The sequence below is a fragment of the Dromiciops gliroides genome, chromosome 2, assembly GCF_019393635.1.
Source record: "Dromiciops gliroides isolate mDroGli1 chromosome 2, mDroGli1.pri, whole genome shotgun sequence".
NCBI classification, from domain to species: Eukaryota; Metazoa; Chordata; class Mammalia; order Microbiotheria; family Microbiotheriidae; genus Dromiciops; species Dromiciops gliroides.
In genome coordinates, this window is record NC_057862.1 from 391,424,452 (window position 1) to 391,440,989 (window position 16,538).

General features: G+C 45.8%; 1 protein-coding gene across 15 annotated transcripts in view; it reads left to right on the top strand.

Annotated features, from left to right (window-relative positions):
• The window catches only part of SH3GLB2 (SH3 domain containing GRB2 like, endophilin B2), a 30,002-nt gene that overhangs the window by 4,503 nt on the left and 8,961 nt on the right, over nucleotides 1–16,538 (top strand). For 7 of the 15 annotated variants that reach the window (XM_043987677.1, XM_043987685.1, XM_043987673.1 and 4 more), the window contains exons 2-6: nucleotides 11,654–11,795; nucleotides 12,073–12,099; nucleotides 13,085–13,213; nucleotides 14,113–14,246; nucleotides 15,002–15,094. In XM_043987677.1, coding sequence (XP_043843612.1) covers nucleotides 11,654–11,795; nucleotides 12,073–12,099; nucleotides 13,085–13,213; nucleotides 14,113–14,246; nucleotides 15,002–15,094 — 525 coding nt within the window. Of the gene's footprint in view, nucleotides 1–11,653; nucleotides 11,796–12,072; nucleotides 12,100–13,072; nucleotides 13,214–14,112; nucleotides 14,247–15,001; nucleotides 15,095–16,538 lie in introns of all 15 variants that reach the window. The other 8 variants (XM_043987680.1, XM_043987689.1, XM_043987687.1 and 5 more) reach the window with 2 other exon arrangements.

The window sequence follows — 16,538 nt, forward strand, 5'->3', positions numbered from 1 at the left end:
TCATGGTAGATGGACCTAAGGACTAATGGGCTCCTTCCTCCTTGGCTGAAGGCAGGGACAAGAGATTTCCAGGCTAGCAAACCCTCTTGCAGCTTCTCTGATCATCTCTGAGTCTGGTTGCCATAGTGATGGCAACTTTAAAAATTACTGGGGAGGGGGGGGGCAGCTAGGTGGCGCAGTGGATAGAGCACCAGCCCTGGAGTCAGAATTCCCTGAGTTCAAATCCGGCCTCAGACACTTAACACTTACTAGCTGTGTGACCCTGGGCAAGTCACTTAACCCTAATTGCCTCACTAAAAAAAATTTTTTTTTAATTTTTTTAAATGACTGGGGAGGGGAACAGCTAGGTGGCACAGAGGATAAAGCACCAGCCCTGGATTCAGGAGGACCTGAGTTCAAATCTGGCCTCAGACACTTGACACTTACTAGCTGTGTGACCCTGGGCAAGTCACTTAACCGTCATTGCCCCACCCCCCAAAAAATGACTGGGAAAGTGGGAAATATAACAAGCTCAGATGTGATTTGGGTTCTGGACATTCCAACTTGATAAAGCAGCATTATCCTCACATTGACTTGTCCAGCAAGAAGTGGGAAGTACTAGTCTGCAGCTCATAGGATTGGAGGGCGTGGGGTTGGAAAGGCCCTTTAGGTCATCTAGACCAATCTCCTCAATTTTCAGATGACAAAAACTGAGGCCCTAAGAGGAGAAGTGACCTTGCCAAGATCACACTGATAGTAAATGACAGAGCTAGGATTTAGCCCAAGTTTGAACTGAATTCAGTGTGTTTTCTACTACAGCCTTGCCTTAGGAGACAGAGCAGTCTGTTTGGAGATCAATAAATCCATAAGCATTTATTAAGCCCCTGCTAGGTGCATGCTGGGAACTAAGGCTGCAAGTGCAAAAGTGAGCTAGTCCCCTTGACTTGTAGAAGCTGACTTTCTAGTAGGGGAAGGATATGGTGTGCACCTACAATTTTATTGGTATAGGGAACTCCAGGATGAGAAAACTCTCTCCAACCATAATGACTGGCATCTTCTCTGTAACTTAGAATCTTAAGATCACTAAGAGGCTAAGTCACTTGCCCAGGGTGGAACAGTTAGTATGTGTCAGAGACAGAATTCAGATCCAGGTCTACTTCACCATCAGGGCCAGCTCTTTATCCCCTATCCCGAGCTGCCATTTAGACAAAACAAATATATGGTAATTTAATCTTATTTTATTATATTTTTTTTCATAGCAATGAGGGTTAAGTGACTTTCCCAGGGTCACACAGCTAGTAAGTGGCGAGTGTCTGAGCCCAAATTTGAACTCAGGTCTTCCTGAATCCAGGACTTGTGCTTTATTCACTGTGCCACCTTGCTGCCCCTAATATGTGGTCATTTAGGGGTGGGCTCTAATAACTAGAGAATTAGGAGAGGCCTTTTGAAGCAGGTGCCACTTGAACTGAACCTTAAAGAGAGCCTTAAAGAGAGGTTCCAAGAGACTGAGGTGAGGAAAAAGAGCATTCTGGGTAGAGGGGCCAGCCAATGCAAGAGGAGAGGGATGAGAGAGAAAAATGTATATAAGACATCGCAAAGAGGAGATGGCTGGAGATGTAAACCTGAACATTACCCAAACAGATGTGGATAGTTGGAGTGAATTAGAATAAAGGAGACTGGAGAGACTGGAGAGAAAGAGAAGTCTTCAGGAATACCTGCTCTCCCTACTTCTGGTTACAGGGGGGTGAGTGGGAAGGTTGTCATGGTGGTACGTTATCTTATTAAGTGTTTGGCAGAAATAGGGAGGTTGTCCCAGACTGAAGGTGGGTGGGGACAAGGAGAGGAGACAGTTTTAAATGAGGGGCTTTTTTAGGGTAAGAGAGACCTAGGAATATTTGTAGATAGCAGAGCAGGGTAAACACAGGGCAGGTTGAGTCTGTTGGAGCCTAGGAGGAGGAATAAAAAAGAAGGGAAGGTGTGTAATTGGGGGAGGGGTTTGGGGGAGAGGAGGTTGAGCTGGAAGAAGAAAAGGGAGGGGAAGCTAGGTGGTGCAATGGATAGAGTACCAGCCCTGGATTCAAGAGGACCTGAGTTCAAATTCGACCTCAGACACTTGACACTCACTAGCTGTGTGACCCTGGGCAAGTCACTTAACCCCCATTGCCTCACCAAAAAAAAAAAAAAATGAAGAAGAAGAAGAAAAGGGAACCCCCAGGTTGGGGTCCTTACAAAAACCCATGCTGCATTAGCCCCACTCTGATCCTCCCCACATCCCAGGGACAGAGCCTGGGATCCTGGGAGGCAGCAGTAGCCACATGCTCACTAGGAAGAAACCCAAGCCCTAGTACATTATTGATGGGCTGGAAGGCAACACTCCTTGTTCTCTCCTTCCCCTCCCCCTCCGCAGACTGGAGAGGCCACTCCTCCATAATTCATCACTATTGCTCTGGGAGAAAGCAGGACAGGACCTTCTCTGGGGGCTCAGCCCATACTGGGCAACACTAGGCTGTGAAGACTGCTGTCCCCCTCTCCTCTCAGTTTCTTTACCATAGGTGGGGCAGTATGGGGAGACAGGAAGGAGGGACAGTGAGACTCATGATTCCAGCTCTAGTTCTGGGGCTTTGGGGGTAAGAGGAAACCATAGTTCAGAATTTCAGAGGGGAAAAGGAGTGGAAGGTAAAGGGATCCTGGGAAGCTTGTATTTCAACCAAGCCTAATGTCAGCTTTGCCTCCCATGCAATAGTGAGGGACTCAACATGCCTTTCTGGGGTTTGCTACTGCTCTCTAGTTCTTAGTCTGTCTCATGAGGGCTGCCTTCTTTACGTCTTCTGTGTGGCTAGAAAAGTTTAAGCATAGACAGAAATCCCTATAGAGGAGATTCCAGCAAAGGTTAGGTAGGCTCTCTGAAGGCCCTAAAAGTACGTCCTTTCCACCTATTCCTCTCCCCTTCCACTGACACACAGGCCTAGAGGCTTCCTATGGGGCAATGTATTCTTTTTTTTTTTTTTGGTGGGGCAATGGGGGTTAAGTGACTTGCCCAGGGTCACACAGCTAGTAAGTGTCAAGTGTCTGAGGCCGGATTTGAACTCGGGTACTCCTGAATCCAGGGCCGGTGCTTATCCACTGCGCCACCTAGCCACCCCAGGGCAATGTATTCTTGCAGCAGAGAAGAGGCATATAACCAAGGAGAATTAGGAGAACTTAATTCAGAACTATAACAGTGATCAGGAAGGCAAAGGCCCAAATCAACTAAGACTTTGAAAAATGCTATAGACAATTTTAAAAAATTAAAAGGATAGGTGAACCACTTGGGGTAGGTGATGTGATGCTAATAAGATGATAGAGAACCAAATATTCAAATCCCAATTTGTTTCCATCTTCTCTTTCAAGAATGACCTTTTGTTGATTGCTTTACTTGTGCAAGGCACTGTGCTAAGCACTAGGGATAAAAAGACAAAATGAAAAAGAACCCCTGCCCTCAAGAAACTTACATTCTACTGGGGGAATACAGCATGTAAACTGCTCTAAACAGATAAGTCTAGGGGCAGCTAGGTGGCGCAGTGGATAAAGCACCGGCCTTGGATTCAGGAATACCAGGGTTCAAATTCGGCCTCAGACACTTGACACTTACTAGCTGTGTGACCCTGGGCAAGTCACTTAACCCCCATTGCCCTGCCAAAAAAAAAAAATTAAATTAAAACAGATAAGTCTATACATATATTTCCAAAGAGGAAGGAGAGAGCATTATAGGGGATAGCTGGCACTTGAGCTGAGCTTTTCAGGAAGCTAAGGACTCTAAAATACGGAGGTCAAGGGGGAGCACATTCCAGTGATGAGGGGAAAGTTTGGGGAACATTGAGTTCATTGGTTTGGCTGAAATGTAGTCTGCATAAAGGGAAGTAACATGTAGTGATTCTGGAAAGTTAGACTGGAGCCAAATTGTGAGACTTTAAATACCAAGATGAGGAATCTGTATTTTATTCTAGTGGTCATAAGGAGCCACTGAAGTTACTTAAGCCAGGGACATCTGCTTGAGGAAGAAAGTTTTGGCAGCTTTGTGGAAGATAGAATGGAGAGGAGAAGGCATGGAAGCAGAGAGTTCACATAGGAGGCCATTACAATGATCCAGGCAAGAGATGATAAGGGTCTGAATGGGGATGGTGGCTATGTGAGTAAGAGAGAGAAAGGGACAGGTATGAAAGATATCACGGGGGGGGGGGGGGGCAGCTAGGTGGTGAAGTGGATAGAGAACTGGCCCTGGATTCAGGAGAACCTGAGTTCAAATCCAACCTTAGACACTTGACACTTACTAGCTGTGTGACCCTGGGCAAGTCACTTAATCCCAATTGCCTTACCAAAAAAAAAAAAAAAAGATATCACAGAAGGAGAATCGACAGGTCTGGCATAAATTGGTGAGAAGAATCAAGGATCATTCCAAGGTTGTGAACCCAATGGTCCAGAAGGTTGCTAATACCTTCAGCAGAAAAAAGGAAGTTGGAGGGAAGGTTGGATTTTTGGAGGAAATCATTTTATTATAGATTTCTCTTGTTTGAGATACCTACTGGACATTTAATTAGGGATGACCAATAGGCAGTTGGTGATGCAGAACTAGCGCTCTGGAGAGAGGTTTGGGCTCCATGCTAAAAAGAGTGGAACAAACATTTGTTTGTGGGAATTGAAGCCCAAGGTAGGTGAGGAGATTATGAAAGAAGACCTAGCTCCTCTAAATGAGTTTCAAGTCTCTAGATTTGATAGTTAATATGCAGAACATAATCAGTTATTTCCTAAGGTCAAGGACCAATGGTGAGGTCATTGAGAGTGTAGAAAGGGAAGAGAGCCTGGGACAGAGCTAATGAGTACACCCACAGTTCAGGGGCATGATATAGATGATGACTTTGCAAAGAAGACTGAGAAGGAGTGGTTAGAAGGGCAGGATGAGAACCAAGAGAGACAACTGTATCATGAAAACACAGAGAGGCAAAGGTACCCAGGAGGAGAAGAGGGTTGACTGTCAAAGGCTGCAGAGAGTGCAGGAAGGATGAAGACTTCAAAAAGTCCTTCGTATTTGGCAATTAAGAGATTATTGGTAACTTTGGAGAGAACAGTGAGGTCAGAGAAGGGGTTGAAAAGTGAATGAAGGGAAATGAAGTGGAGACAGAGAGTAGATAGCTTTTCACCCCAAGAGTTTGTGAAAGAAAGGAGAGATATAGGAAGATCCCTTGAGGGGATGATGGGGTTAAATGAAATTTTGGGGTTTGGGGGGGATAAAGGAAACTTGGATGTGTTTCTAGGCATCAGCGAAGGACTCAGTAGAGATTGGAAGAGAAGGAGTCATTGTGGGGACAACAGAGGATAGACGAGGGGATATAATCAAGGATTCACATGGAAGGGTTAGCTGTGGTGAAGAGAAGGACCATCTCTTCATTAGAGACCGGAATAAAAAAGGAGAGAATGGAAGGATAATGTCAGGGTATCTTGAGACATAAAGAGAGAAGGGTGAGCTTCAAATGCATGACCTTTATCATTTTATTTTATTTCATTTTATTTTAATTTTTGTGGGTCAATGAGGTTAAGTGACTTGCCCAGGGTCACACAACTAGTAAGTGTCAAGTGACTGAGGCTATATTTGAACTCAGGTCCTCCTGAATCCAGGGCCAGTATTTTATCCACTGTGACACCTAGCTGCTCCCAGTGACCTCTATTTTAACAGTAAAGTATGTGACAAGGTCCCCTGTTGAGACAGGGGGTGAGAGGCTTGAGGAGGGAAGTTTTACAACAGTCACTTTAGAGGGAAGACAGAGACAGGTGAACTCAGTGATAGTATGCATCATCATCATCACCATGTACTTTAAAGTTTGCAAAGCACTTTCCAAATATCATCTCTTTTTGTCCTCACAACAGCTCTGGCAGGGAAGTGGTACTATCATCACCCCCATTTTATAGATGAAGAAACTCATGGTTAAGTGATTTGTCCAGGGTCACACAACTATTAAGTGTCTGAAGTAGGATTTGAACTCAGAACTTCCTGACTCTAAGTTCAGCACTATCCACTGAACCCTGTAGCTGCTGCCTTAGGGTGGATCAGTAATTGGTTGAACCTAGAGAGTGATTTTTAGATTCATTGATGTCACCCTGGAAGAAAACTCAAGTGGTGTGCCACAAAGCTCAGCCTTCAGCTCTGTTCTTTTCAGGGCTTTTATTAATAACTTGGATGAAGGTGTATTTGGCAGGGACCAAGCAAAGAGGAATAGTTAATGTGTCGAGATTTAAAGGCATCTCAACAGGCTGGAAGAATGGGCTGAAAGTGAATGGAAAGCCCTATATCTAGGTTCAAAAAACCAACTCCACAAGCACAAGATGGGGAAGTGGGGGTGCGTTGCTCAGCAGTTCATGTGAAAAAAAGACCAAGGTCACACTCAGTGAGTCAGCACTGTGATAGTTGTGGCTGCCAAGAAAGCAAATTGGATCTTAGGCTGCAGGTCTAGAAGTACATTGTCCAGGATAAGACAGGCAGTGGTTCTCCTGGTCTCTGCCCAGGGAAGACCACAATTGGGAGCATTGTGTGGAGTTCTGGACAGCGTTTGGAGGGGAAAACTGAAGTGGATCCAGAGAAGGAGACTAGGTAGGTGAGAAGGCTCTAAGCCAAGTCTTTGTGTGTGTGTGTGTGTGTGTGTGTGTGTGTGTGTGTGTGTGAGAGAGAGAGAGAGAGAGAGAGAGAGAGAGAGAGAGAGAGAGAGAGAGAGAGAGAGGCAATTGGGGTTAAGTGACTTGCCCAGGGTCACATAGCTAGTAAGTGTTAAGTGTCTCTGGTCAGATTTGAACTCAGGTCCTCCTGAATCCAGGGCCAGTGCTCTATCCACTGCGCCACCTACCTACCCCAGTAAGCCAAGTCTTTTTATTGAATAGTTGAAGGAGCCAAGGACTTTTACCCTTCAGAAGAGATACTTTGGAGTGGGAAGTGGGAGAGAAAGATTTCTCTCTTTGAACTTTTGAAAGTCTGGTATGCAAAAGAGAAGCTTGTTGGGTGGGACTTCAGAGGAGAAAGCTAGAGATTAAGGTTCAGAAGTTACAGGAAGCCAGATTTCAACTTGGTATAAGGAATCCTTTCCAATAATGAAGGCCATCTGAAAATGATTGTATTGCCTTGTGAGATGGTGAGCTCCTCATACCTAGAAGTGATGTTCAAGCATCAGTCAATTGTTATTTTTTTTGTATGAGGCATTTGGGGTTAAGTGACTTGCCCAGGGTCACACAGCTAGTGTTAAGTGTCTGAGGCCGGATTTGAACTCAGGTCCTCCTGACTCCAGGGCCGGTGCTCTATCCACTGCACCATCTAGCTGCCCCAGTCAATTGTTATTTTAAAGACTGTTTCTTTATTTCATCAAGGAAGAAGTACAGGGGTTCCCTCTGATCTGCAAAGGAATTTTGACCTACTCCATTTCTGAACTGGACCAGTTTGTCCCTCCTTAGGCAACCCGCTTCCAAATGCTGATCATATTCATGCTGAACTTAGAGAGGAACCCAATCTGTTTAGCCCGATGCAGCTCAGAACTCCCAAGCTCAAGAGCTCCACTACTCTTAGCCAGGAGCTCCAGGAGCTGAAACTATAAACGTACCTGATGGAGTCAGTTCTTTAATGTCTGCTGTGTGCAAAGCACTGCACAAGGTGTGGAGGAAGGGAATCTCCGGTAAGACTTGTTCATTGACCTCCTGGTGCTTGTGATATAGCTGGAAGAAAAGATGCCAACCCTGATAACTATAAGAAACTAGAAAATAAAATGTTATATGGAGTACAAAGGGGAAAGTTTTTGCTCGCAAATAAGGGAAGACTTCTTTGAGGAAGCACCCTTTAAGTTGGACTTTCAGGGATGGGGAAGATGTGGATAAGGGAAGACAGAAAAGGAAGACATTCTGGGCATAGGAAACCATGTAGCCAAAAACCCAGAGGTGGGAGAATGAAGAGTATGTTCAAGGGAAAGAGAGTAGGCCAGGTTGGCTGAAGAGTAGAGTTTGGGGAGAGTATCATAAGGCTGGAACAGCAGGCTGGTACCTGCTTATGGAGAGCTTTGAATGCCATGAACACAAGTTAGAATTTTTGTTTGGTTTTGGTTTTGGTTTGTTTGCAGGGCAATGAGGGTTAAGTGACTTGCCCAGGGTCACACAGCTAGTAAGTGTCAAGTGTTTGAGGCTGTATTTGAACTCAGGTCCTCCTGAATCCGGGGCCAGTGCTTTATCCACTATGCCACCTAGCTGCCCCCACAAATTAGAATTTTACTTTGGCAGTGGGGAGCCCCTGAAAACTTTTAATCAGAGCAACATGACCAGAAATATTATTCTGGCAGCAATATGAAGGATAGATTGGAGCAGGAAAGAGCTGCAGGCTATCGCTATAGTCCAGTCATATGGTAATAAGGGCCTTCCTGAGAGTGACAAGAAGAGGGGAAAGGCAGCAAATGCAAGCGGTGTTATAAAGACGACATTGAGAGGACTTAGTATGAACAGAGATATCAGGTGAGGTATCAGCAGTGTCAAAGATAGCCCTGAGATTTTGAACATATGAGACCAGCAGAACAGCAGGATCACAGCCAGAAAGAGCGAAGGCAGAAGGAGGAGCCAGTTCCAAAGGAGAGATACGAAGCTTAGTTTTAGGTATGTTGAGGTTGAAATGCCAATGGGACATCCAACCCAGGTGCATTTCCCAGATGGATGTCTGTCCATTCACCAAGAACATTGCACAAGGGATTCCTTCATGCAGTAAAAGTTGGGACCCTCCCCTCAAGGTCCCCTCAGGATCTATAATTGTAAGATTTGTGAGGTCATTGGGTTTGAAACTAGAAGAGACTTTAGAGGTCATCATCCAACCCTGCCATTTCATAGGTGAGGAAACTGAGGCCCAGTGAAGTGACCTGCTTGAGGTCACCTGAGTAGTCAGTTATAGATCTGGCATGTGAATCAAGTGGATCTGATTCCTAACCCAGTGTTCTTTTAACTACGATTTTGTAATCAGTGGACATCATTTGGGATGCTGGGGTTTGTGTGGTGGTCTGCTGAAAGCAACAGCAGAAGTAACCAAAGTGATACTTTTAAGAATTTGTTCAATGTTGTTGTTTTTTTTTTTATGGGGCAATGAGGGTTAAGTGACTTGCCCAAGGTCACACAGCTAGTAAGTGTCAAGTGTCTGAGGGTAGATTTGAACTCAGGTTCTCCTGAATCCAGGCATGGTGCTTTATCCACTGTGCCACCTAGCTACCCCCTGTTCAATGTTTTTTGATGTGTAACTCTAAGTAAGCTTCCCAAATCCTGTTCATCTTAGGACATACATACCTGTGAGCTGTCTGTGACAGACTGGAAGCAACTAATGTATTCTATGCTACTCTCCCCTCCCCCATCTCTACCAAACAGCAACTTGTCTGGCCCTATGACTTACCTACATTGTATGTTCATTTTGGGGGGGGGGTGTTTGTTTGTTTTAGTGAGGCAATTGGGGTTAAGTGACTTGCCCAGGGTCACACAGCTAGTAAGTGTTAAGTGTCTGAGGCCAGATTTGAACTTAGGTCCTCCTGACTCCAGGGCCGGTGCTCTATCCACTGCGCCACCTAGCTACCCCTTGTATGTTCATTTTTAAATTTTTTCCAATTACATATAAAAACAATATTTTACATTCTTTTAAAAAAGATTTTGAGTTCCAAATTCTCTTCTTCTTCCTCCTTCCCTTCTCTCCCCCTCATTGAGGAGACAAGCAATTTGATAGAGGTTATACACATGCAATAGATCACAATCTTTATAAACACTGTCTACCTGTCAGACTGTCATTTCTCATGGTACAATGGTAAGATCACTAGAGTCAGGCGTCCTGGGTTCAAATCCCACCTCTGATCCTGAACTAACCCTGAGAATTGGGCAAGTCATTTAATCCCCCATTGGCCTCAGTGTTCTTATCTGTGAAATGGGGAGAGTTGGATTCCCTGGCCCCTGAGGTCCCTTCCAGCTCTAAATCTATGATCCTACCTGGGCTTGCATGCTTCATGGGGAAAAAGGAGGTAAAGGTCTGAAGTCCTTTCCATGGGTAAAAAAAGTGAGAGAGGGGAGGCATCTAGGTGGCACAGTGAATAAAGCACTGGCCCTGTATTCAGGAGGACCTGAGTTCAAATCCGGCCTCAGATGCTTGACACTTACTAGCTGTGTGACCCTGGGCAAGTCACTTAACCCTCGTTGCCCTGCCAACAAACAAAAAACAAACAAAAAGTGAGAGAGGGGACTTGGAAATTCCCCCATTGCTATCAGAAGGCATCAAAAACCCAACAGCTGTGATCCTTCTGATTCATTGGAATGAATTTAATTAGCATTTCAGTTCACGTAAGCCAAAGAAAATTAGATTCAATCCCAGTTTTGATCACAACCCCTTTCCTAAATCAAGTGAGGACTTATCCTAGCTTGGCAAGAAGGTGGTGGTAGGGAGTCTATCTGGGTCTTAGGGTGTCAGAGCTAGAAGGGACCTCATATCTTCACTCATAGAACATTCAGCTGCCTACTGTGTGCAGAGGACTGTGGTAGCCAGGCACAGGAAATCCTAGGATTTGAGCTGTAAGGGATCCTGATATCATTTAGTCCAACCCTCTCTTTTCATAAAGGAGGAAACTGAGGCTCAGCAAGGTTGACAGAGGCAGGGTTTGAATCTAGGTCATCTGACTCCAAATCAAGGCTTCTTTCCATCATGACAGCAGCCTCTGCCCTTGTGAAACTAACAATCTAGCAGTCTGGCCTATTCCTTTTCCTGATGGCTTAACTGAGGCTCTGAGGCAGGAAGTAACTTAACAAATTAGTGCTGAACCCTTTACCTGGACCCAGTTCTTCTGAATCCAGACTAGCTCCCAAATTCTATAAAGGGATTAGAGGATAATTTCCATGTGGAAAAGGCCAAAAAGAATGGCCTCATTCCTGGCCCCACTTCCCTATCCCAGTGAATAAAGGGCTGCTTCTCCCATCCAATACTCTGACAACATGCTTTCTACTAAGTACATACACCCCAAGGTTGCCTCTCCTAGAGGCAGAAGGATCAAGGTATGGTTAGTGTAGGTCACTATGTTGCTTAACTCAATAGAAACTTGACTTAGAAAACCACAAATTCACATTCTGTTGTATGATATTTTTAATTTATTTTGTTCAACATTTCCTGTTACATTTTTTTGTTTTTGTTGGCTTTTTGGTTTTTGGTTTTGTTTTGTTTTTTTTTGCAGGGCAATGGGGGTTAAGTGATTTGCCCAGAGTCACACAGCTAGTAAGTGTCAAGTGTCTGAGGTCAAATTTGAACTCAGGTCCTCCTGAATCCAGGGCCAGCGCTTTATCCACTGCACCACCTAGCTGCCCAACATTTTTACTTGAAGGTTTTTTTCTTTTCTTTTTTTTTTTGTGTGTGAGGTAATTGGGGTTAAGTGACTTGCCCAGGGTCACACAGCTAGTAAGTGTCAAGTGCCTGAGGTTGGATTTGAACTCAAGTCCTCCTGACTCCAGGGTCAGTGCTCTATCCACTGCATCACCTAGCTGCCCCATCCTGGTTACATTTTAACCCAGTCTGGAGACAAACTGGGGCATTTGGCAAGCCATGAGTTTGACATCCCTGGTCCTGAGGCTGAACCCTGAATTCTCTTTTTCTTATTTCCATGCTTCCCTACAGTTCACTGAAGAGAAGTTTGGGCAGGCAGAGAAGACAGAACTAGATGCTCACTTTGAAAACCTCCTGGCCCGGGCAGACAGCACTAAGAACTGGACGGAAAAGATTCTTCGCCAGACAGAGGTGCTGCTGCAGCCAAATCCTAGTAAGCAGCAGGGAATCAAGGTGTGGGTGTGAATGGGGGTGGTCCATAGGCAGACAGGTGGAATCCAGTCAGATTTGGAGGAGGGCTCTGGAGGGCTGCATCCACACAGCTAGAATGCAGAGTCCCCTGGAGTCAGACTCCTGAAGGGCTCAATCACATAAGGTGGAATATTTAACAATATGAAATAGATATATTGCCTTGGTATGGCCGGAAAACCAGTAGAATGTAAGTTTCTTAAGGGCAGGAACTGTTTTTCATTTTGTCTTTATATCCCCAGGACCCAGATGCCAGTTCCTTGCAAATAGTAGGTGCTTAACAAATGCTCATTGGATTGGGGGTTTGGTTGGGGAGAGGAGAAAGAAGAGAAAGGTCCCATCAAGGGGCCATGGCTTTGGCATCTCTGTTCAAAGGAGAGAGCACAAAAGAATCTTGCTGTTGGGCATCAAGACTGGGATGGGAGAATTGGCTAGAAGATAGTACTCCTATGGAACAGAGGAGGAAGAAATATTCATTGTAGGATGTCAGAGCTAGAAGCAACCTTAGGACAGAGAGTGTTAGAACTAGAGAAGATCTTAGAAACAATCTCATTCATTTTGCTGAGTAGGAAACAGAGAGGGGTCACAGGATCATACATTTGGAAAAGGAAAATTATTTGATCCAAGTCACATAAGGCAGTAAGTAAAGAGCAGAGCCAGAATTCAAACTGAGGTCCTGTGACTTATTTTTACTACATCCTGCTTTAACTGCAAGTGAGCTACCCAGGAACAAGAAAGGCCAGTGACAGATCCAAGTCCAGGACTCTAGGGCACTCCAGTACAGTGGTAGGGCCTCTGATTAACTTTGGAGTCTCGGTTCTAATTCTAGCTCTGATATATATATATATATATATATATATATATATATATATATATATATATATATATATATATATATATATATATATAATAGCTCCGAGTACTGTGGTCTAAGGTTCTACCTAAGGAAAGAATGGAAAGTTGAATTCATCCTATTTTTTTAAATTGCCATGTGGTTAAGTGTTAAATGAGAATCTTTTGTTTGGTGTGGAGGAAAGTTATAAATATGTATGAAATGTAAATATCTCTTATAATAAGAATAACTTGTGGATTCTCTATCCCTGGTGATCAGTAAGTAGTGAGCCAATGGCTGCTTAGGGGAGGGGGTGAGGCCTGGGGAGAAGAAAGGGTGGTTGAGGAGTTGTTTAGATGACCCCTTGGCTAAACGTGTTGGGACCATAATGGGCAGGGGGGTCTCTGTGGGTCTTATTCCAGGTGCCCGGGTGGAAGAGTTCCTCTATGAGAAGCTGGACAGGAAGGTTCCCTCTCGAGTCACCAACGGGGAGCTGCTGGCCCAGTACATGTCAGAGGCTGCCAATGAGCTGGGGCCAGAGACGCCCTATGGTGAGGCTGAGCCTCTGCCCAGGCCTGACCTCTCCCTCCCTCCTTCCTCCCTCTCTGTAGCTCTTTCCCCTCTTCTCCCTCCCTCCCTCCCAGAACCACAGAATGTCAAAGCTGGAAAAGGCCTTAGAATATTCAATGGTAGAATGTAGGATTTTAGACTTGGAAAGGTACCTTAGAGATCCTCCAGTCTGACCCCTTCATATGGTACCTGAAAGAAATGGAGTCCCTGTGAGAAGCAACTTGCTTCACATCACATAGCTAAGAAGAAGCAAAGATGACTTTGAAGCCAGTTCTTTTTCCTCTTCCCCACGGGGCAGAAGCCCATGCCCTGAAGTCTGCCCAGCTTCTCACATCCCCTAACCCCCCCATTTCATGCCAGCACCTGGTGGACCCTGGCTTGGTCCTGCCCCACACCCTTAGGAGACAACTCCTGTAGCTCGGAGCACAGGGACAAATCTCCAGCTTGGGTCCAGGTGCTTTTCTGGATGTTTTATGCATCTCTCTTTGTATTTATGTGGTTTTCTGGGTGGCTGAGTCCCTGTAGATCTATTTTGGTGTTTATATGATAGTTGGTATATTTGTAAGTCTGTGTTTAAGTTCTTCTGACTTCAGGTCAATGTGAGTATATGCGGGTGGCTGTCTTTTGGGGTTTGTGTACATCTGGGAGGGTGGGTGGGAATGCTCAAATGCATATGTTCCTTTATGTGTGTGTGTGATGGGTGTAGTTGTACCTCAAGTGTTTGGCTAAGCTATACCTACTCTGTGTGTGTGTGTGTGTGTGTCTGGGGGGTGGGGAGGGATTTCCCTATTTCTTTAAACTTCCCTTCCACCCTCCCCATCCTGGTTCTGGCATTTATGTTTCCCATCTCTCTGATACCCCTCTGACTCCCCTCTCTCAGGGAAGACCCTGATCAAGGTTGGGGAGACTGAGAAGCGCCTTGGGGCAGCAGAGCGAGACTTCATCCACTCCGCTTCCATCAACTTTTTGACTCCTCTACGCAACTTCTTGGAAGGGGATTGGAGGACAATCTCGGTGAGGAAAAGGAGATCTGCCTCTAGCTCTTGCCTCCCTTCCCCCTTCCATGATATTAGAAGGCTCTTTTTCTCCCATCACTCCCTTTGCAGGTGTCTATGTCCTGGAAAGCTGCTTCCTCCAGGTTGTTCCTGGTGAGCGTGGGAAGCTGCCTCCCGCTCATCAGTGCTTCTCTTGGGTTTATGTCCTGTCTAGACAGGGTGGAATATTTAAGGCCATCTCTTCAAAGTTGGTTCAGTAAACATTTATTTTGCCCCTACTATGTGCAGGGCCCTAAGATAGACACTGGGGATGCAGAGTTAAAAGGTGACCCTGACCCTCCCTGCCCTCAAGTTGCTTATTATCTGAAGTGTGCTTTTGCTCTGGAAGTCTAGGATCCACAAAGCTGTAAGGGACTTAAAGAGCATGTAATCCAACTCCTTTCATTGGCTAAGTGAAGAAACAGAGGCCCTGAGACAGAAAGGTCACTTACCTAAGGTCATCTTACAATGGGGACTTGAACCCACACCTCTTGATTCCAAGTCCAGTTTTGCTGTTGCTTTTGGTTTTTTTTTCCACACAAGCATACTAGGTTCTCACATGACTTGGCTTCTGTCTCCAAATACAGCAGGGATGAGCCAGGCAAGAAGATGGAGGCCCTGTGTTTGTCTGCCTCTGTTGTCTAAATCAGGCCCTGGAGCCTGGGGAAGCTGGAAGTCTTTGCTGGGCAGAGGCTGGCCTGCCTATGTGTCTCACTGTTCTCTTCCTGCCTGCAGAAAGAGAGACGGATTCTTCAGAACCGGCGCCTGGATCTTGATGCCAGCAAAGCCAGACTGAAAAAGGCCAAAGCAGCTGAGGCCAAAGCTGCGGTAAGTTCTCCCCTCATCATTCCCCATGATGCTTGGGGCCTGGCCCTGCCCTCCCTGGAGACTTGTTGGGGAAAAGATGACGGGAGGGTAAGGTGATGGGGAATTGGGAGGGAGACTGTAGAATGAGAGCTTTTCCTTCTGGACTGGGAACCACTTTGATCCTACTTAAAGGTTGCCTGGTTTTTGGCATGAATTCTCCTTACTTGCCTGAGTAGTCTTGGAATGGCGTCTCCTCTCTAAGTGGGGGCTCTGAGATGTACTGATTGACTTTGTGGCCACTTTCCCCTTTGGGACAGGGAGACACTTCATTAACTCTTCCCCTCCCTCCCTATCCTAGGTTCCCACTGAGTATGTCCAGGAGTGTAATATCTACAGCCCTTACTGACCCTACTCTTTATTGGGGTTTTTTTTGTTGTTTTGGGGACTTCTGGGAAGGGTCCAAATGGGTCTCTCCCTACCCTGGCCATTGGGTTCCTAGGCTTTCTTTTCCTGTTGTTTTGGACCTGAACTACAGAGGATAGGGTGTGTCTCTTTTTCCCGTCAACTCCATCTCAAGCGATGAGAATCTTTTCCATGGCAAGATAATTGTTATGTGATGGAGCTATTGAATACATTCTGGCCAGCAAGTCTGTTTGCTAATGTATCAGTGCACATCAGAGCCTTCTCAAGCCTGAGGTGGGACTGTCTCTTGCATGTTCCCTCTTTCCTCTCCTTGCCCCCAGTGTAGCCTGTTTTCTATCTCCCTCCTATCTGAACTTGAGGAATTGGGGCAAGGAGGAGGCTGGGGTTCCTTCTCCCAACTCCATTAAAATTCCTATTCCCAGGAAGAACTTATTCCCTTCTCCCCCCATTCCATTTGATGGGAAATCAGGGAGGCTCTTTAAAGCTGGTACCACTGGACTCAGTGGTGTCTGTCACTGGGGAAGAGAGCACCACAGATCCTCTATGTAGCAGGTCCCCCCAGGTTCCCAGGCCACACTGATGTGTTGGGCAGCAGGGAGAGTGGAATGGTTTAACTACTCACCCTGTTCCAGGGCCAAGGATGTTAACCTGTTCCCAGAGGGATGGGTAAAAACCTCAGAATGTGGAGTAGGACTACTGGGGAGTGGTACCTTCCTGTGTGGTGTGAACAGAAGGGTGGAATTATCAGCTGCTGAGGCCATCTCACTTCTAGCACTACCCCTAGAAAGATCAAGTTACCCAGCCTCCATGTGGGCAAATACCCACATACTCTGAAATGGCCCAATGTCCTGAAGCCCCGGTAGAAGCGGGAGGCGAGGCTGTTTCTGGTTAGGGCAGGAATGCTGGGTGTCAGGGAGGCTGTGTCTGTGTAATCTCCTTTAGTACTTTTCCATCTGCCTTTCTTTCTGAATCTGGCTCACGTCTAACCCCCTGCTTCTTAATGCTTGCCCTGTACTTGACTCTTTCCTTCCCCAGACCATCC